We start from the raw sequence: 17,358 nt of genomic DNA on the forward strand, positions 1-17,358 counted from the left end.
GTACTAACATGTAGGAACCAAGGTATCAGATGCAAATAATACATTATCATACTGCTGATGCTCATCCGGGGAGGCGGGAGAGTTGCTTATGACTTTGATGAGTATACCCCTGAAAGAGAACTAGGATTACAGGTAAGTAACACATCCTTCTCTTCCAGGGAATACTCATCAATAGTCATAAGCACTGAATAGAGTAGCAAGCCCATACTCACTTCCTCGCGGATGAGCAGACAGTTACAATAATTTTAAAACATCTGTCAATTGCGCCATTTTTGGTGCAAGAACACTGGAGGGATGTAATCCCCAATTCCAGCCAGTATCCAATACCACACACCAGCTATACTGAGTTTTCCTTCTGGAATGAGGACTAACTGCACAGACCCAGAAATACTGGGATCTTTACCCAGCATTTTCCCACAATCCGGGGAGAAAAATGCTGATATTTTCCACCTCTTCAGAGTGTCGTACCAAGCAGGGTTGTGGGTGAGGGGGACAGTTAGGTGTGGTGGAGACCCTTGGGTTCAGGGCAGCCTTCAGTTTGTATGGTGGGAGCGTTGTGTGCTTCTTCATGATGCTGCAAGGGTCAGGCTGAGAATGAGGATCGGTGTATCCAGGCCTGAAACTACTGTGCCCAGAGCTTGCAGACTCGATAATTCCTGGCATGGAGACACTTGTAATTGCAGGTTATGTGATTCTACCTGAAGTTATCTCTGCAGGTGAAATGGAGTTGTTCTTAAGCAGGGCCATTGTCCGCTGCCTGCTTCATTTACTAAAGGTTTGGCTTGCACCTCTATATATATACTTCTAGTGGCAATGGCTGTATACCTTCAAAACAGACAACATCATTCTTGTTAAGGAATCTCTGTCATAAAGACTTGGTTCAAAAGGTTATCTTTCCCAATGTAACCCTAACTCCTCTGTGGGATTTCCTTATAGTCCTCACTACGTCAGTGGTGGTACCTTTCATGCTCTCTTCAGTTCTTCTTGTGAAAGCTAGTTTCCTATGTTGCTATAATTTCTCTCTGGAGTTTGAATGAACTTCAAGCTCTTTCCGTTTAGGAACCGTACATGCTAGCACACAAAGACAGACTACTACTGCGCACACATCTTTGGTTTATACACAAGGTAGTCTTTTCTTTCATGTCAGTTTATATACTTTTTTCCACAAAAGCATCATTTAAAAAAAGAAAGTTATATTCTCTTCTTTATTCTGAAATCGTTTTTATTGCTAATGTTTATCGGTTTTCGTGAAGAACTGTGTGTGTCAGTAGAGAAAACTAGGACACTAATGCAGTCAGCGATCTTGAGCCTTGTTGACAACATATCAGCATACTCTTTATGGTCAACAAAAGTACAGAGGCTATGTATTTTCAGCTGTAGAGGGGACATCCTAATAACAGCTCAGCAACACAAGCACAGATGCAGAGCTTTAATGGCCTTCAATAATTTGTGAGATTTCTATAAAGGCATCCTGCCAGTAGGAGAAAATTAAGGGGTAATGCCAGGCAAAATGTATAAAACCTGCGGATGAGGGCAACACCCCCAACTATTGTCTTCTTAAGACCAAAACCACAAAGACATGTGGGATGATATATGGCGACTGGTGAGGAATAGAACATCTTGGCACCATACCAGGGTCCGTGTCCGTTCATGGAGATATCCTGATTATGCACGGAAAGAAGCTGTAATATATATATATATATATATATATATATATATATATATGTGAAGACCAGGCCAGCTTGAGTGCAGGGACCCCTGTAGCACGCCGCTGGCAAGCTGTGCGAACTGTATCCAAAGAAACACCCTCCAAAAGGTATCGGATAAAGACCAGGTCCACCACTGTGCTCAGGAGGACAGTAAGCGGTGTCGGAGTTATGGAACTCTGCCCTGGGCGAGGCGCACTGCCGCACGAGCCCCCGCTGATTACTCACCTGATTGCGGTGGTTGTGCAGTCTGGGGACCCAAGGAGCCACGATATTCCTGCAGGCATCACAGGACATTGGGAGAGAGCTGCTCGAACGATCCTGCAGTCCCCACAACGTTGTTGCCGTCCCTTCCTGGCAAACCATTGCATGCTGGGAGTTGCAGTCCCTTTGACCATCGGGAAACGGAAGCAGGTGACATCAATCATCGCTTTGAGGGCGGAAACCAGTATAACTAGCCTTGTTGGGGCAGGACTTTTTGGCAGCATACTCACCTCCTGTTTCATTCTGGGCGCTGAAGAGGCTACTCAGCCGAAATGCATACGCCCATCTGCTAATGAGGAATAAAGAGACTCCATTGTGTTCCCCTACTTGTGGCCTCTGCCTTTCTTTTGGAGGGTGTTTCTTTGGATACAGTCCGCACAGCTTGCCAGCGGCGTGCTACAGGGGTCCCTGCACTCAAGCTGGCCTGGTCTTCACTGGCGCTGTTTTTTGCCTCGGCAGGAACATTTTTGTAGTCCGAGGTATCGGATAAAGACCAGGTCCACCACTGTGCTCAGGAGGACAGTAAGCGGTGTCGGAGTTATGGAACTCTGCCCTGGGCGAGGCGCACTGCCGCACGAGCCCCCGCTGATTACTCACCTGATTGCGGTGGTTGTGCAGTCTGGGGACCCAAGGAGCCACGATATTCCTGCAGGCATCACAGGACATTGGGAGAGAGCTGCTCGAACGATCCTGCAGTCCCCACAACGTTGTTGCCGTCCCTTCCTGGCAAACCATTGCATGCTGGGAGTTGCAGTCCCTTTGACCATCGGGAAACGGAAGCAGGTGACATCAATCATCGCTTTGAGGGCGGAAACCAGTATAACTAGCCTTGTTGGGGCAGGACTTTTTGGCAGCATACTCACCTCCTGTTTCATTCTGGGCGCTGAAGAGGCTACTCAGCCGAAATGCATACACCCATCTGCTAATGAGGAATAAAGAGACTCCATTGTGTTCCCCTACTTGTGGCCTCTGCCTTTCTTTTGGAGGGTGTTTCTTTGGATACAGTTCGCACAGCTTGCCAGCGGCGTGCTACAGGGGTCCCTGCACTCAAGCTGGCCTGGTCTTCACTGGCGCTGTTTTTTGCCTCGGCAGGAACATTTTTGTAGTCCGAGGTATCGGATAAAGACCAGGTCCACCACTGTGCTCAGGAGGACAGTAAGCGGTGTCGGAGTTATGGAACTCTGCCCTGGGCGAGGCGCACTGCCGCACGAGCCCCCGCTGATTACTCACCTGATTGCGGTGGTTGTGCAGTCTGGGGACCCAAGGAGCCACGATATTCCTGCAGGCATCACAGGACATTGGGAGAGAGCTGCTCGAACGATCCTGCAGTCCCCACAACGTTGTTGCCGTCCCTTCCTGGCAAACCATTGCATGCTGGGAGTTGCAGTCCCTTTGACCATCGGGAAACGGAAGCAGGTGACATCAATCATCGCTTTGAGGGCGGAAACCAGTATAACTAGCCTTGTTGGGGCAGGACTTTTTGGCAGCATACTCACCTCCTGTTTCATTCTGGGCGCTGAAGAGGCTACTCAGCCGAAATGCATACGCCCATCTGCTAATGAGGAATAAAGAGACTCCATTGTGTTCCCCTACTTGTGGCCTCTGCCTTTCTTTTGGAGGGTGTTTCTTTGGATACAGTTCGCACAGCTTGCCAGCGGCGTGCTACAGGGGTCCCTGCACTCAAGCTGGCCTGGTCTTCACTGGCGCTGTTTTTTGCCTCGGCAGGAACATTTTTGTAGTCCGAGGTATCGGATAAAGACCAGGTCCACCACTGTGCTCAGGAGGACAGTAAGCGGTGTCGGAGTTATGGAACTCTGCCCTGGGCGAGGCGCACTGCCGCACGAGCCCCCGCTGATTACTCACCTGATTGCGGTGGTTGTGCAGTCTGGGGACCCAAGGAGCCACGATATTCCTGCAGGCATCACAGGACATTGGGAGAGAGCTGCTCGAACGATCCTGCAGTCCCCACAACGTTGTTGCCGTCCCTTCCTGGCAAACCATTGCATGCTGGGAGTTGCAGTCCCTTTGACCATCGGGAAACGGAAGCAGGTGACATCAATCATCGCTTTGAGGGCGGAAACCAGTATAACTAGCCTTGTTGGGGCAGGACTTTTTGGCAGCATACTCACCTCCTGTTTCATTCTGGGCGCTGAAGAGGCTACTCAGCCGAAATGCATACGCCCATCTGCTAATGAGGAATAAAGAGACTCCATTGTGTTCCCCTACTTGTGGCCTCTGCCTTTCTTTTGGAGGGTGTTTCTTTGGATACAGTTCGCACAGCTTGCCAGCGGCGTGCTACAGGGGTCCCTGCACTCAAGCTGGCCTGGTCTTCACTGGCGCTGTTTTTTGCCTCGGCAGGAACATTTTTGTAGTCCGAGGTATCGGATAAAGACCAGGTCCACCACTGTGCTCAGGAGGACAGTAAGCGGTGTCGGAGTTATGGAACTCTGCCCTGGGCGAGGCGCACTGCCGCACGAGCCCCCGCTGATTACTCACCTGATTGCGGTGGTTGTGCAGTCTGGGGACCCAAGGAGCCACGATATTCCTGCAGGCATCACAGGACATTGGGAGAGAGCTGCTCGAACGATCCTGCAGTCCCCACAACGTTGTTGCCGTCCCTTCCTGGCAAACCATTGCATGCTGGGAGTTGCAGTCCCTTTGACCATCGGGAAACGGAAGCAGGTGACATCAATCATCGCTTTGAGGGCGGAAACCAGTATAACTAGCCTTGTTGGGGCAGGACTTTTTGGCAGCATACTCACCTCCTGTTTCATTCTGGGCGCTGAAGAGGCTACTCAGCCGAAATGCATACGCCCATCTGCTAATGAGGAATAAAGAGACTCCATTGTGTTCCCCTACTTGTGGCCTCTGCCTTTCTTTTGGAGGGTGTTTCTTTGGATATATATATATATATATATATATATATATATATATATATATATATATATATATATATATATATATGAACAACAAGTTACGCTCCAAACTGCGTTGCAGGCACCATAGTAGAAAACGAATAATGGATACGCTGTAAGTTGCTGGTGATATGAATTTTATTATGAATTAAATTACTCTGTGCAACGTCGTAAGACGCGTTTCGGCGATCCCAGTCGCCTTGTTCACAAAAACGCCAATCTAGTGTTTCAAACAAATATTTAAACCCACCCAGACCATCACGTGATGAGCTGTCACCTGACTGATGATGAACATGGTAAACAGACTACACATGTGAAGCAAAGTTCATCACAGGGCACTGGCAACATAAAACAAACATATAATGTACATTGTATCAATAGTAAACGTGCAATGGAACAGTACAAATACTGTAACCAGGTTATTGAATATGATCGTACCTGGAAAAAATTAATGTAGAATTCAAAATTGCTGTACAAATACTTGAATTGATAAAATGGAAACACGCACACTGACTTATACTCCTACTAAAAATAACATGTAAATCGCACGTGTATAAACAAAAATATTCAACAACATATATGCTATAGTTGCCCTACCTTTGACTGACAGCTGCAAAGTGAATAAAGTGCAAGTGCTGAAAAAAGCTCATAAATCCCATCCGGGGACAATAAATGTAAACTGATAAATATTATACAGAGAGAAAGCAAGCAGTGGCTATTGGATTAAAACATATTTCATAATGAAAAACTTATCACAAAGCCAAAATCCATAGAAGGTCATTGACAGCAACCCATTTGATACACAAGCAAGTCAGGGGAGCCCCCCCCTGGCTATCTAACTCAACAGATCCCCCTTGTGTAGCAACAAATTAGAAAACTGCAACGTACCTGGCTCAAAACAAATGCCAAACAAGACAAACTTCACCTACAGAAAATTAACAGATTATACAAGTCCGCTATCAAAAAAGCTAAGAAAAGGTACTATTCAGAGAGAATTCAAAATGCTAAATATGCAAATAAAGAATTCTATAATATATTCGCAAACCAAATTGCCTAGAAGGAACTCATCCTGTTACTCAAGATTTCACAGACAAACTGGCAAATTATTACATGGACAAAGCAGACACATTGGACTCATACTTAATACAGAAACAAAGCACCAGCACTAACCCTTGCACAAAACAACAATCCAAGAATACTCTAACCCAGCCTCTCCGTTTCTTCCAACACATCTCACATGATGAATTTATGGACCTGGTCAAAGCAAGCAGGCCTGCTGGCAGCCCTTCTGACCCCTGTCCACCACAAACTTTCAAGACAATTCTTTTAACAACCTCTGCTGCCACTGCAGTAAGAAGAATCATCAATGATTCCTTAACTGCCGGAATATTTCCAGAAGAACTCAAAAAGTCGCACATATGCCCTTTACTGAAGAAAACAAACTTGGACCCGCTGAACCCTGACAACTACAGACCCATTACAAATGGATCTTTCCTGGGCAAACTGACAGAAAAAGCAGCGTTCACCCAGATGTCACAATTAATTGAAGAGAATGACATACTTTCAGACTTCCAAACAGGATTCAGTTGGGGAAGAGGCACTGATTATGCCCTCCTTGCCATCTGGGATGACATGAAGAATATAGTAGACCGCAACGGTGTTGCTGCGCTACTCCTCCTGGACCTCTCAGCTGCCTTTGACACGGTTGACCATGACACTCTGAAACAAAGACTCTATGAAGCCGGAATAGAGGGAACTACTCTAGACTGGATTGCATCCTACCTTCGAAATAGAACTAATGTCATCCATACCCCACCTTTCTCGTCCAAACCATACTCCACAAAAGCAGGTGTCCCTCAAGACTCTATCATCTCGCCCATGCTTTTCCACATCTACATGAGGTCATTTCCAGAACTGATCAATCAATTTCACCTCATGTGCTATAACTATGCAGATGACACGCAAATACTCCTTCAACTGGAATGCCCCAAACACATTGGAAAATCCCCAATGTTCAGTTGTCTCAGAGCTGTGGATGACTTGGAGCCATCTCAAATTGAATGCTTCCAAAACAGCAATACTCACGTGTGACGATTGGAAACATTATGACCCGCTTGCCGCCTGGCCTGATGAACTTGGATCACTGCCTAAAACTATCTAAGGAAGTAAGAAACCTCGGAATGACTATGGACTCCAAGCTGTCAATGAATGCCCAAGTGGACAAACTAGTAGTAGTACAAAAGGGGGTGGTGATGGACGGAGCATCTGAACCAATCAAACACCCACACCCAGTCAAAAGATCTGGGTTTAATCCATCACCGTTCTTTAGCCCACTCTGCCACCCCAGTTCAGACATGGCCATATGCAAACAGTCTGACCCTGTGCCTCATGGGAACAGTCCAGCCCGAACTGCCAAGCCATACCTTCCCTGGACCGGAAACAAGCTTCCGAGGACCGGTTTCTGGCATTACAGCCGTCTTCAGCCCGGCTTGCTTGAATCCAGTGGCAAAGTGAGCAAGGGACTCCCGACTGAGCATAACCTGCCACACTTATGGCGGCCAAAGCGGTACAAAAGGGGGTGGTGATGGACGGAGCATCTGAACCAATCAAACACCCACACCCAGTCAAAAGATCTGGGTTTAATCCATCACCGTTCTTTAGCCCACTCTGCCACCCCAGTTCAGACATGGCCATATGCAAATCAGTCTGACCCTGTGCCTCATGGGAACAGTCCAGCCCGAACTGCCAAGCCATGCCTTCCCTGGACTGGAAACAAGCTTCCGAGGACCGGTTTCTGGCATTACAGCCGTCTTCAGCCCGGCTTGCTTGAATCCAGTGGCAAAGTGAGCAAGGGACTCACGTCTGAGCATACCCTGCCACACTTATGGCGGCCAAAGCGGTACAAAAGGGGGTGGTGATGGACGGAGCATCTGAACCAATCAAACACCCACACCCAGTCAAAAGATCTGGGTTTAATCCATCACCGTTCTTTAGCCCTCTCTGCCACCCCAGTTCAGACATGGCCATATGCAAATCAGTCTGACCCTGTGCCTCATGGGAACAGTCCAGCCCGAACTGCCAAGCCATGCCTTCCCTGGACCGGAAACAAGCTTCCGTGGACCGGTTTCTGGCATTACAGCCGTCTTCAGCCCGGCTTGCTTGAATCCAGTGGCAATGTGGGCAGGGGACTAAGGTCTGAACATACACTGCCACACTTATGGCGGCCAAAGCGGTACAAAAGGGGGTGGTGATGGACGGAGCATCCGAATCAATCAAACACCCACCCCAGTTCAGACATGGCCATATGCAAATCAGTCTGACCCTGTGCCTCATGGGAACAGTCCAGCCCAAACTAGCCAGCTCAAGCTTTGTCACTATAAAATTGCTGCAACAAATTTTTCCCTCATTTGGGATTTCCACACAAAGTCCAAGCTATCATCTCCCTTGTTCTGTCCTATCTCGATTACGCCAATAGCCTCTACCACGGATCACCTTTAACGACCATGAAAAGACTACAACGGATTCAGAACTCAGCTGCCAGACTACTCTTGCATATTAAACCGCGAGACCACATCTCGCCAGCTTTGAAAGCCCTGCATTGGTTACTGGTTGCCAGAAGATCCACGTTCCAGCTACTTTGTATCACCCACAAAGCAATACATGGAATTGGACCGCTCTTCATCAGGAATAAAATCACCAAACACATTCAACAAAGGAACCTCCGCTCTAAAGGGGCATCTCGCCTCAAAATCCCAAGATACAAGAAGAAAACCATGGGTGGCACATCCTTCTCTGTTCAAGCAGCCAAACTATGGAACTCTTTACCCCCCAACATAAGATCCACTGACAACCACCTTATCTTCAGAAAACTACTCAAGAATTGGCTCTTCACTACATTAGCACCATACACAAACAGAAATTTACAGCATATCCCTCTGTATATAAGTATTTATTTTCACTATGGATATGTACCTATCTCAGTGTATTGCTTTGTATAAACATGTAGAATAATTATGTTGTAAAAAATATATATTTATCATTGGTCTACATGTACTTGCTTCCATTGTGCATCTATGTACCTCCATGTACTTGGATCTGTGTGTCTGTTACTTTTCTCCTGAAAAGCATATCCAATGCACTACCCTATTTCTCATCCTGTACCTCTATCAATATCTTTAATCTACATATACTTACCTCCTTTATGTATCTATATACTTTCAGTGTACTTATGGATCTATATATTTATCACTTTCTTCTAATTTGGCATTTCCAATGCACTACCCTATTTCGCAGCCTATACTTCTCTCAATATATCTTCTAGCCCAACTTTCCAACTCATCTCAAACTACTTTGTACTGCACTCTTCAATGCACTACCCTATCTCTCACCCTATACATCTATCAATATATCCTCTACATCAACTCTCTCATTTATCTCAAACCCCATACCACTACTATGATCCCCAAAATAACCCTTTCTAGACTCTCTCCTACTCTACCCCTCCTTGCATCATCTAACACCTCTTTTACTACACCGATCCCCCAAAACAAACCTCTCTAAACTCTTCCCTCTGACTTTTCCCCTCCAAAGACCCTTTTTACTCATTCAAAAGCCTCCTCCTACTGCTATGACCTAAAAAAGAAATTAAAAAATCCTTCACTCTTCTATCCCTCCACTATCCTTTCCAATCAAAATAACAGACTAACATTTTCACTTCTCAGATTCCATTTTCCACTATACTAACTCACCACTAATCCTTTATGGGTTCCATAGTCGCGTGATACTCACCAATAAAGCGTTTAAACACCCCATCAGGGTTACAAGCGCTATATAAATGCAAACCTTTTTTCCCTTTTCTACCCCTCCCCAACCCTTCTCAATCGAATTAACTAACATATCCACCACTCAAATTAATTTCATGTTTCACCATACTAATTCGACACTAATCCTTATGGGTTCCAGAGTAGCATGCTACTCGCCAAAAAAGCGCTTCAAAACCCCAACAGGGGTAGCAAGCGCTATATAAATACAAACCTGTTTCCCTCTTCTATACTGCCACCTATCCTTCTCTATCCTTATAACTGAATAACATATCCACTACTCAAATTACTTCATATTTCACTATACTCATTTTCAACACTAATCCTTTATGGGTTCCGGAGTAGCCTGCTGCTCGCCAGAAAAGCGCTTCAACACCCATCAGGGTTAACAGATGCTATATGAATGCAAACCTTTCTTCCCCTTCTATCCCTCCACTATCCTTCTCAATCCAAATAACTGACTAATATCCACCACTCAATTTATTTTCATATTTCACCATACTAATTCACCAATAATCCTTTATGGGTTTCTGGAGTAGCGTGCTTCAACATCCCATCAGGGGTAACAAACGCTATATAAATGCAAACCATTTTTCCTCATCCATCCTTCTGCTATCCTTCAAATACAATTAACTGACTAACCTATCCACCACTTAAAATTTACTTGCATTTTTCACTATACTAATTCACCACTAATCCTCTATGTGTCCCGGGGTAGTGTGCTACTCACCGAAAAAAGTGCTTCGACGCCTCATCCAGGGTAGTGAGCGCTATACAAATGCAGTTACAATTACAATTTCTCATGCCTATGCATGGCCTCATAGTGCTATTTTATTGAGCAATCATATTTTTCTTACCTTCGGTTTGGCATGGGGAAAAGTTGTTGGAACTGATGTGACGGAGGCTCGGACATTGTCTTTCTAGAAGTTGAATGTGGCCTTTAGATGAAGTGCATGGACCTATTCTACTCTATTAAGTCAACTTTAGCCTCCATCCTGATCCACGTGTAAGTCTGTTAGAAGCTCTACAACTTAACTCTTCCTTTGCTGTCTATTTGTAAAAATTGTGATTGTGCAGGAAAATAAATATTCGCCACAACACATTTCACCAACATAAGTTATGTATTTAGTTCTGTTTATTTGAATAGATCTGTTTTCTTTGTACCTGTATAATCTAAAACTGTTATTTCTTGTTTTTCTTTGGTAGCTGTATAAAGGTAGAATTAATGCTACCAGCCATGTGATTCAACATCCAATGTATGGAGCAGGACACAAATTCCGCACTATTCACTTGCCCATCTCCACAACGTTGGCTGAAGTACTTGACCGTGTCTCAGGCAAGTTTGTAATTGCATGCAATTTTTTATGGCTAACCAGAAAAAGCACCTCTGATTACAATTTCAGTATTCAGTTTGATTTTTTTATATCACTGGCAGCCAATGTGTATCCACAGCTCAGAGCGCTGTTGATGTATGTGAAATCCTGACCAGAAAAGAGAAAGTATCAAAAAGATTGCATTTTTTGTCAATAGGGTTTACATTTTTTTTGTTAGACAAATATGTTCCAATTTTTAAAAACTTATAATATAAACTTTCACCTGTATTTCAGTTTTCTGTTTAGGTTCCGTCTCTTTCAAATGAAAACATTTCCTTTACAGGCTATGGGGATATTGTCTTTCCATATCTAATACCCATCTTTGAAACTACCCCTCGTTTCAAAACTAACCCCCAAAATCTTACATCTTGAGTTGTGTTTAGTTAAGTGTTTATGAGAACCTGAAATGCAAATATGATACAATGCTGCTGTGCCACTTCAATGAGCATTAGTATTGTAAGCACTTTGAGGATTGTTGAGACAATGAACTGACTTAGCCCACCTTAATTAGCCTTTGGACACATAGTAAGAGCGAGCAAACTATGATATGGTCCAGTTATAGTCCAGTATAAGATGGACAATATATTCAATTTACAAAAAAGCACTGCAAAATGTGTCGGCTTTAATCGGGACAGTGCCAATAATTGTTAATCAGCTGTTTTTTTCTGCATCATTCTTTAACCCTTACTCTCAAGTATATTGCAGTAGGATATTCGAGCCTATCATTTTCGAACTTGAAATTTTCTTTTTTCCACTTTATGATTTTGTGAGTCTGGTATGACAACACTTCATACAAATGCAACTATTTATGTTCACACTTCCCGTAACGATGATAGTTTGAAATCTATTAATTTAACATACAGATGTGTTTTGAGATAAAAGGAAACATTCTGACGGATAATTTTAAATACAGATTCTTTGCCTTTAGTCTATCCCCAACTTAGTCAGGAAATGTTTACAAAATAGATCTTGCATGCTTGTATGTGGTGCTGTGCAACTCTGCTTTGACTTCATTCCATCTGTTCTTCACTTAGGAATTCGCATATAAGCACGATTCCTGTTTGCTAACATCACATCCTTTCTTTTCATGCTTTCAAACATGTATCTGGAGCTCTACTCACCTTTTTCCTCATCAGGTTGACAAGACTTTTCTTTAAATTCTTTAAGCAGTGTGCCTGGGAACAATTTCCTCTCCTCAAACTAGGAGATTTGAAAATTGCCATGACGGTCACAAACAAATATTTGTGACATACCCGCACAAGATATACCTTTGGTGTTTTAGGTTCAGGACAGGACTTCAAACCATGGGAGAAATACAACCTTCATCAAGCGGGAGGCGATTCAGGAATATAAGGCATAGCTGTACATCACCAATACCGGAAGAAACTGTGCAAGTCCCGCTCTCATTCGAGGTTCAGTGCGCAGACAGGCTCCTGGTGTTGTTTTTGCTACAGTACCTCATCTCAGACAAGGTCTTCTGGTAAGTCTAAATCGAAGTCAAAGAGGAAACACAAGGAAGCCAAGCGTGACTGGTCCCCTCTTAATTTTTCCAGGGAAGTAGTGAGGGGGTCAGAATCACTTGGTCTTGCTCCAGATACACTGAGGAGCCAATTCTACACTAGTTCCTAATGCACCCTGGGTCCCAATTCTGGACAGCTTCTTCCTGGGCATCGCTGCACACGTTTGCCAAACATTATTGTGTACGCAGTCCTGTCCAGCAAAAAAGTATTTCATCCATTCCGTCCTCCAGGACTTTTTAGTGTAACAGTCCGCACGCCCACCTCCTCTGAGAGATTGCTTTCATATGTTTGCTAGGGAAATGACCCTGCAGCTAAAAGTCTCTATCAAAGGAACAGGTTATCTGGTAGGGACTCAATCTAGCCGCAGATTCCTTACCGACCTTCCCTGACTAGCCATTCTGTGAACTGTATTTCTGACATCAAAGCAATCCTTCTGGACCGCACCTTGGCACACTGGTCATTCCACCTTAGTTTGGCTCTATGCTTATGGTGCAGAGTAATAGTCATGAACTGAGGTCAGCACACTGGGGTGGTGGGGTGTACCATAAACGTCACTTCCATCAGGGAAAATGTTGGCACTCCCTACCAGTATGCAAGGACACTGCTCAAAAACTTTCCAGGCCCAGTCTGAGGCCTGGGGTATATTCTAAGGTAAGGAATCTGCAGCTAGATAGCCTCTATCAGAAAATGCATTACCGAAGGTAAGTGACATGTTTGTCACTGCTTGGTTGGGGTGGTCATTTGGAAGAGGTGGAGGTCAAAAGACTCCAGCAGACTCCTTACTCTACATAAACCTGCTGGAGTTGTGGGCTATTCACTTAGTTCTGAAGAGCTTCCTGTAGTCCATCAAAGGGAGGCAGGGATTCCTGTGTTACTTTCAGCTGCTGTTCCTTCAGTCCCAAGTTCTGAAGAAGATCATGAATGACAGGCCCAAGTCATCCTAATGGCTCCAGATGTGGCCAGGAGAATGTGGTTCCCTTCATTTCTGTCCATGACCATCTGTCCTGTTATTAAGCTGCCGCTTCAGGTGGATGTTCTGTCGCAGCAAAAGGGCAGGATCCTGTATCCAGGCCTGGCAATCTACAGATCAATGTGTGGAGATTGACTGCCTTTAATCTGCCTACCGAAGTAGTGGATGTCATTCTGGCATTCAGGCATCCAATCACAAAATCTGCTTGTGATGGACACTGTGACAGGTGTGGCTTGGTGCAATTTCTGCCACGCAGGCCCATTCCAAGAAAAGTTGTTGGGTGTTCTGCTTTTTGTGCTGTCTTTGCGTCAGGAAGGACTTGCAGTGTGCACAGTAAAAGGTTACTTGTCAGTCCTTTCAGCCTTTTTATGTTTACCCAACCAACCATCCTTGTATTAGTCACCAATTTTGATGCATTTCCTCAATGTTCTGGTCCATATGGTATTACCCGTACCTTTTGTTATACCACAGTGCTACCTTGATTTGTTCCTCACTTTCCTGATGTGTACTTTATTTGAGCTGATGCACAGCTGTTTTTTGTTTACTGACTCAAATCATCTTCCTCTTAGTAATAATCTCATCTTGTTGAGTAAGGGAGCTACAAGCTCCATGCACCACCATTTTCCTTGACAAACTGACATTGCAGGCCTGAGTGGCATTTTTGCTGAAAGGTGTGACACCTTTTCATGTCACAGTCCATCACCCTTCCGGCATTGTTTGCTCCTTCTTACATCTTGAAAGAGGAGTCGAGACTCCACTGCTTAGACCCCAAAAGAGCTTTGAGCATTTACCTCAATTATACCAAAGACCATCGAGTTGTAGGTTGGTAGGGGCGAAGGATAAGGCATTGCAGAAATAGAACATATCAAGGTGCATAGTCCTCTGTAGCAAAAAAACACTATGCATGGGAGAAGAAGCAACCACTGGAGAGCCTGAGTGCTCATTCAACTAGAGCCAAGGCTATTACAGTGGCGTTAGCATGCAAAGTGACTGTTCTGGACATCTGTCGAGCTCTGGCATGGGCGTCAATCAATACATTCACAAAGTACTACTGTCTTGATAGCAAGGTCTGACTAGAAGGGCACTTTGCCTGTTTGGTCCTGTAGGAGTTCCTGGTTTGAACCATCCCACAGACCCACCTCATTTGGAGGCTTTGATATCTATTCCAAAAGGTGAGGAACCTGCTGTTAAAAGTATCCATCAGAAGAGCAAGTTACTAGCCATCGGTGGATACTCTTATCTAGCTATAAATTCTTCACTGTCCTTCCTCCGCCCCATTCTGTGGAATAGACTCTCTTCGTTATCTTTGAAAAGATCCCAATGTGATAGAGACTACTAGCCGCAGATTCCTTAACGTAGAATATTCCCCAGGCGTGAGGCTGGACCTGGAAAACTTTCTTGCCCAGCATCCCTGCGCGCCGAGGGGGCGGTGCCACGCAACTCCACCCGACGTCCTCTGCGGGAGTGAGGTCACATAAGCCCCACTCTGGCGTGCTGACATCCATTTTCTTCTTTTCCGTGTGCAACGCGAACCCGGATAGTGTTACTGGCCGATTTAGGCCTTTCCCTTTTCGCTCTTGAGTGTTCTTTTCTGGGTACAGTGTGTGAATGCCTTCGGGTTTTAAAGCGTGCTCGTCTTGCGCACGCCAGATGTCGGCGATGGATCCCCATTCTATCTGCATGTGGTGTTTGGGGGAGCACCGTGACTCCACAGACTCTGAGGCGTGTCAGCAGTTGAAGCCGAAGTCCCTGCGGGAGCGCCGAAGGAAGCTCCTCTCGGCTCGCATGTCCAGGTCGGCGTCTGCGCTGCAGCCGTCCCCTGCAGACGGCTTCAAGAACTGCCGCTTCCGCCTTCGACGACATCCTTCTCTTGCGCCGCAGGAGCGTCGCTCTCCTATTGGTAAGTGTTGCAGTTTGTATCCGCGGACCGGGTTCCGGCTTGCTGGGGGCCTAGGTTCTCTGTGGGTGGTGCAGCCCTCGCTCGACATCACCCTTTCTGCCGTTCCCCAGCACGGGGGCGACTAGAGCCCAGATGGAGGCATATGTGGCGTCCTTACAGGCCTAGTGGCTTTTCCTCCTTCTCCTGGGATGTCTGCGGATCCCTTGCCGGGTGTGGGGCCCTCCACAGTGTCGCTGGCGGCTCCGGCCCCAGGTTCGGAGGATGTGGTGTCGTCGGGGTGCGTCCCTTCAAGTTTCCCTCCTTCAGACCACGGCGCCTCTGCTTCGCCACAAACCTTCGCGGGGGTCCCTGTGGTGTTGCGGGAGGTTGCCAGGGCTCGGGCGTGTCCCCGAGTCCCTCTCGGCCTTCTGGACAGGCAGCAGCCTTGCCTGGGCCAAGGTGACGCTAGTCAGGCGCTGGCGGCTGCTGGCCCGGGCGGCGCCGCAGGGGCTGGCAATGGGTTAGTTGTGTCCCCGGGCCCACCTCGTCCCTCCACGCAGGCGGCTGCCTCGTCGGAGGTCAAGTCGGCGCTGTTCCTTGGCCTCCCCGGCTCCTGCCTGTCCTCGGTCTCCTGCACCGAGCGGTGTGGCGGAGGTCGTTCCGGCGTCTCATTCGGCACAGGTTGGCGTTGATCCGACTCCGGTTGTGGACTCTACGGCTTTCGGCGCCGGATCGTCAATTCCTCTTCGTACGCCTCCTCTTCATCGCCAGAGGTTCGGCGGTTGTTGGTGTCCTCCTCTCAGGAGACGGGTCGTCGAGTTGTGGCTTTTTCCCCAGCGTCGTCTAAGGACAGTTCTTTACAGTCGCAACGACCGCAGTCTTTGTCGTAGGCGCCTCAGGTTCATCATTCTCCGGCCCCCCTTCCCTCTTTCCGGACTTGGCCCTTCCTTCCCATGGTTGGCCTGGGGGACGGCCGTCTTAGTCTGCAGCCGTCGCCCACAGAGGAGCTGCTTTCCCCACCGCGGGGCCCTACGGAGGCAGGTGCGGCCTTCGCACGCGCCGTCTCCACGGCTGCGGGGATTTTGCGCATGGGCGATACAGTGGCCCACTTTCCCACGGATCATCTTCTAGAGGTCCTCCGTCAGGGCTCTGGTGGTCGGGAGCTGCCTTTGCCCTTCGATGCTTCGCTCCACAATTCCCTCATGGGGGCATGGGGTCGACCCGCCACGGGGGACCCGTTGCCACAGCACCTTCTGAATCACCACCATCTTGCGCCTCATGATCCTATCTGTCTTTCTCTTCACCCTTCGACCAGGGGCACCCTTTTGCAGACAGCTTTTCCCTCCCTGTCAATGATGTTGTCCCTCCATTGCGGGAGGTGCGCTGGTTGGATTCCTGGGGGGCGGAATATCTTTGCCTCTACCAGTGCGGTCCTGCGGGCCCTTAACACTCTTTGTGTCCTGACAAGGGCCACTTCTTGCTTGTGGGACTTGGCTGAATCCCTTTTGTCTGCCGCTTCTAGTGAGGGTGCCCCCGTTGACCTTCGGCACCATGTGTTAGATGGCCAGGAGCTAGCGGTGTTCATTCTTCGTTCCGCTCTGGATGTGTCGGAGGTGCTTGGTCGTACTGTGGCCCTTCGTCGCCATGCGTGGCTCCAGGATAGTGTGTTCCCAGAGAATGTTCGGGAACGGTTGGTGGACCTTCCCTTTGATGGCACCCTTTTGTTCTCCCCCCTTGCGGACTCTGCCATTCAGAGGTTTCTGGCAGGGCTCTGCCCTCCTCCTCCTCCCCCTCCTCCTCCTCCCCCTCCTCCTCCTTCTCCCCCTCAGTGACTGGGGAGCCGTTCTAGTTTTGAAAGGTGTTCTTCCATTGTGTTCTGGGACCTTGTTGTGAGTAGCCCGGATGATGGGT

The 17,358-nt window shown here is 47.1% G+C and overlaps 1 protein-coding gene across 4 annotated transcripts in view; it reads left to right on the forward strand.

Annotated features, from left to right (window-relative positions):
- BIRC6 (baculoviral IAP repeat containing 6) overlaps positions 1–17,358 on the forward strand; it is a 2,208,279-nt gene that overhangs the window by 1,670,400 nt on the left and 520,521 nt on the right. For all 4 annotated transcript variants that reach the window (XM_078648748.1, XM_078648749.1, XM_078648751.1 and 1 more), the window contains one exon: positions 10,912–11,041. In XM_078648748.1, coding sequence (XP_078504874.1) covers positions 10,912–11,041 — 130 coding nt within the window. The remainder of the gene's footprint in view (positions 1–10,911; positions 11,042–17,358) is intronic.

The sequence above is a fragment of the Lissotriton helveticus genome, chromosome 6 (assembly GCF_964261635.1).
Source record: "Lissotriton helveticus chromosome 6, aLisHel1.1, whole genome shotgun sequence".
NCBI classification, from domain to species: Eukaryota; Metazoa; Chordata; class Amphibia; order Caudata; family Salamandridae; genus Lissotriton; species Lissotriton helveticus.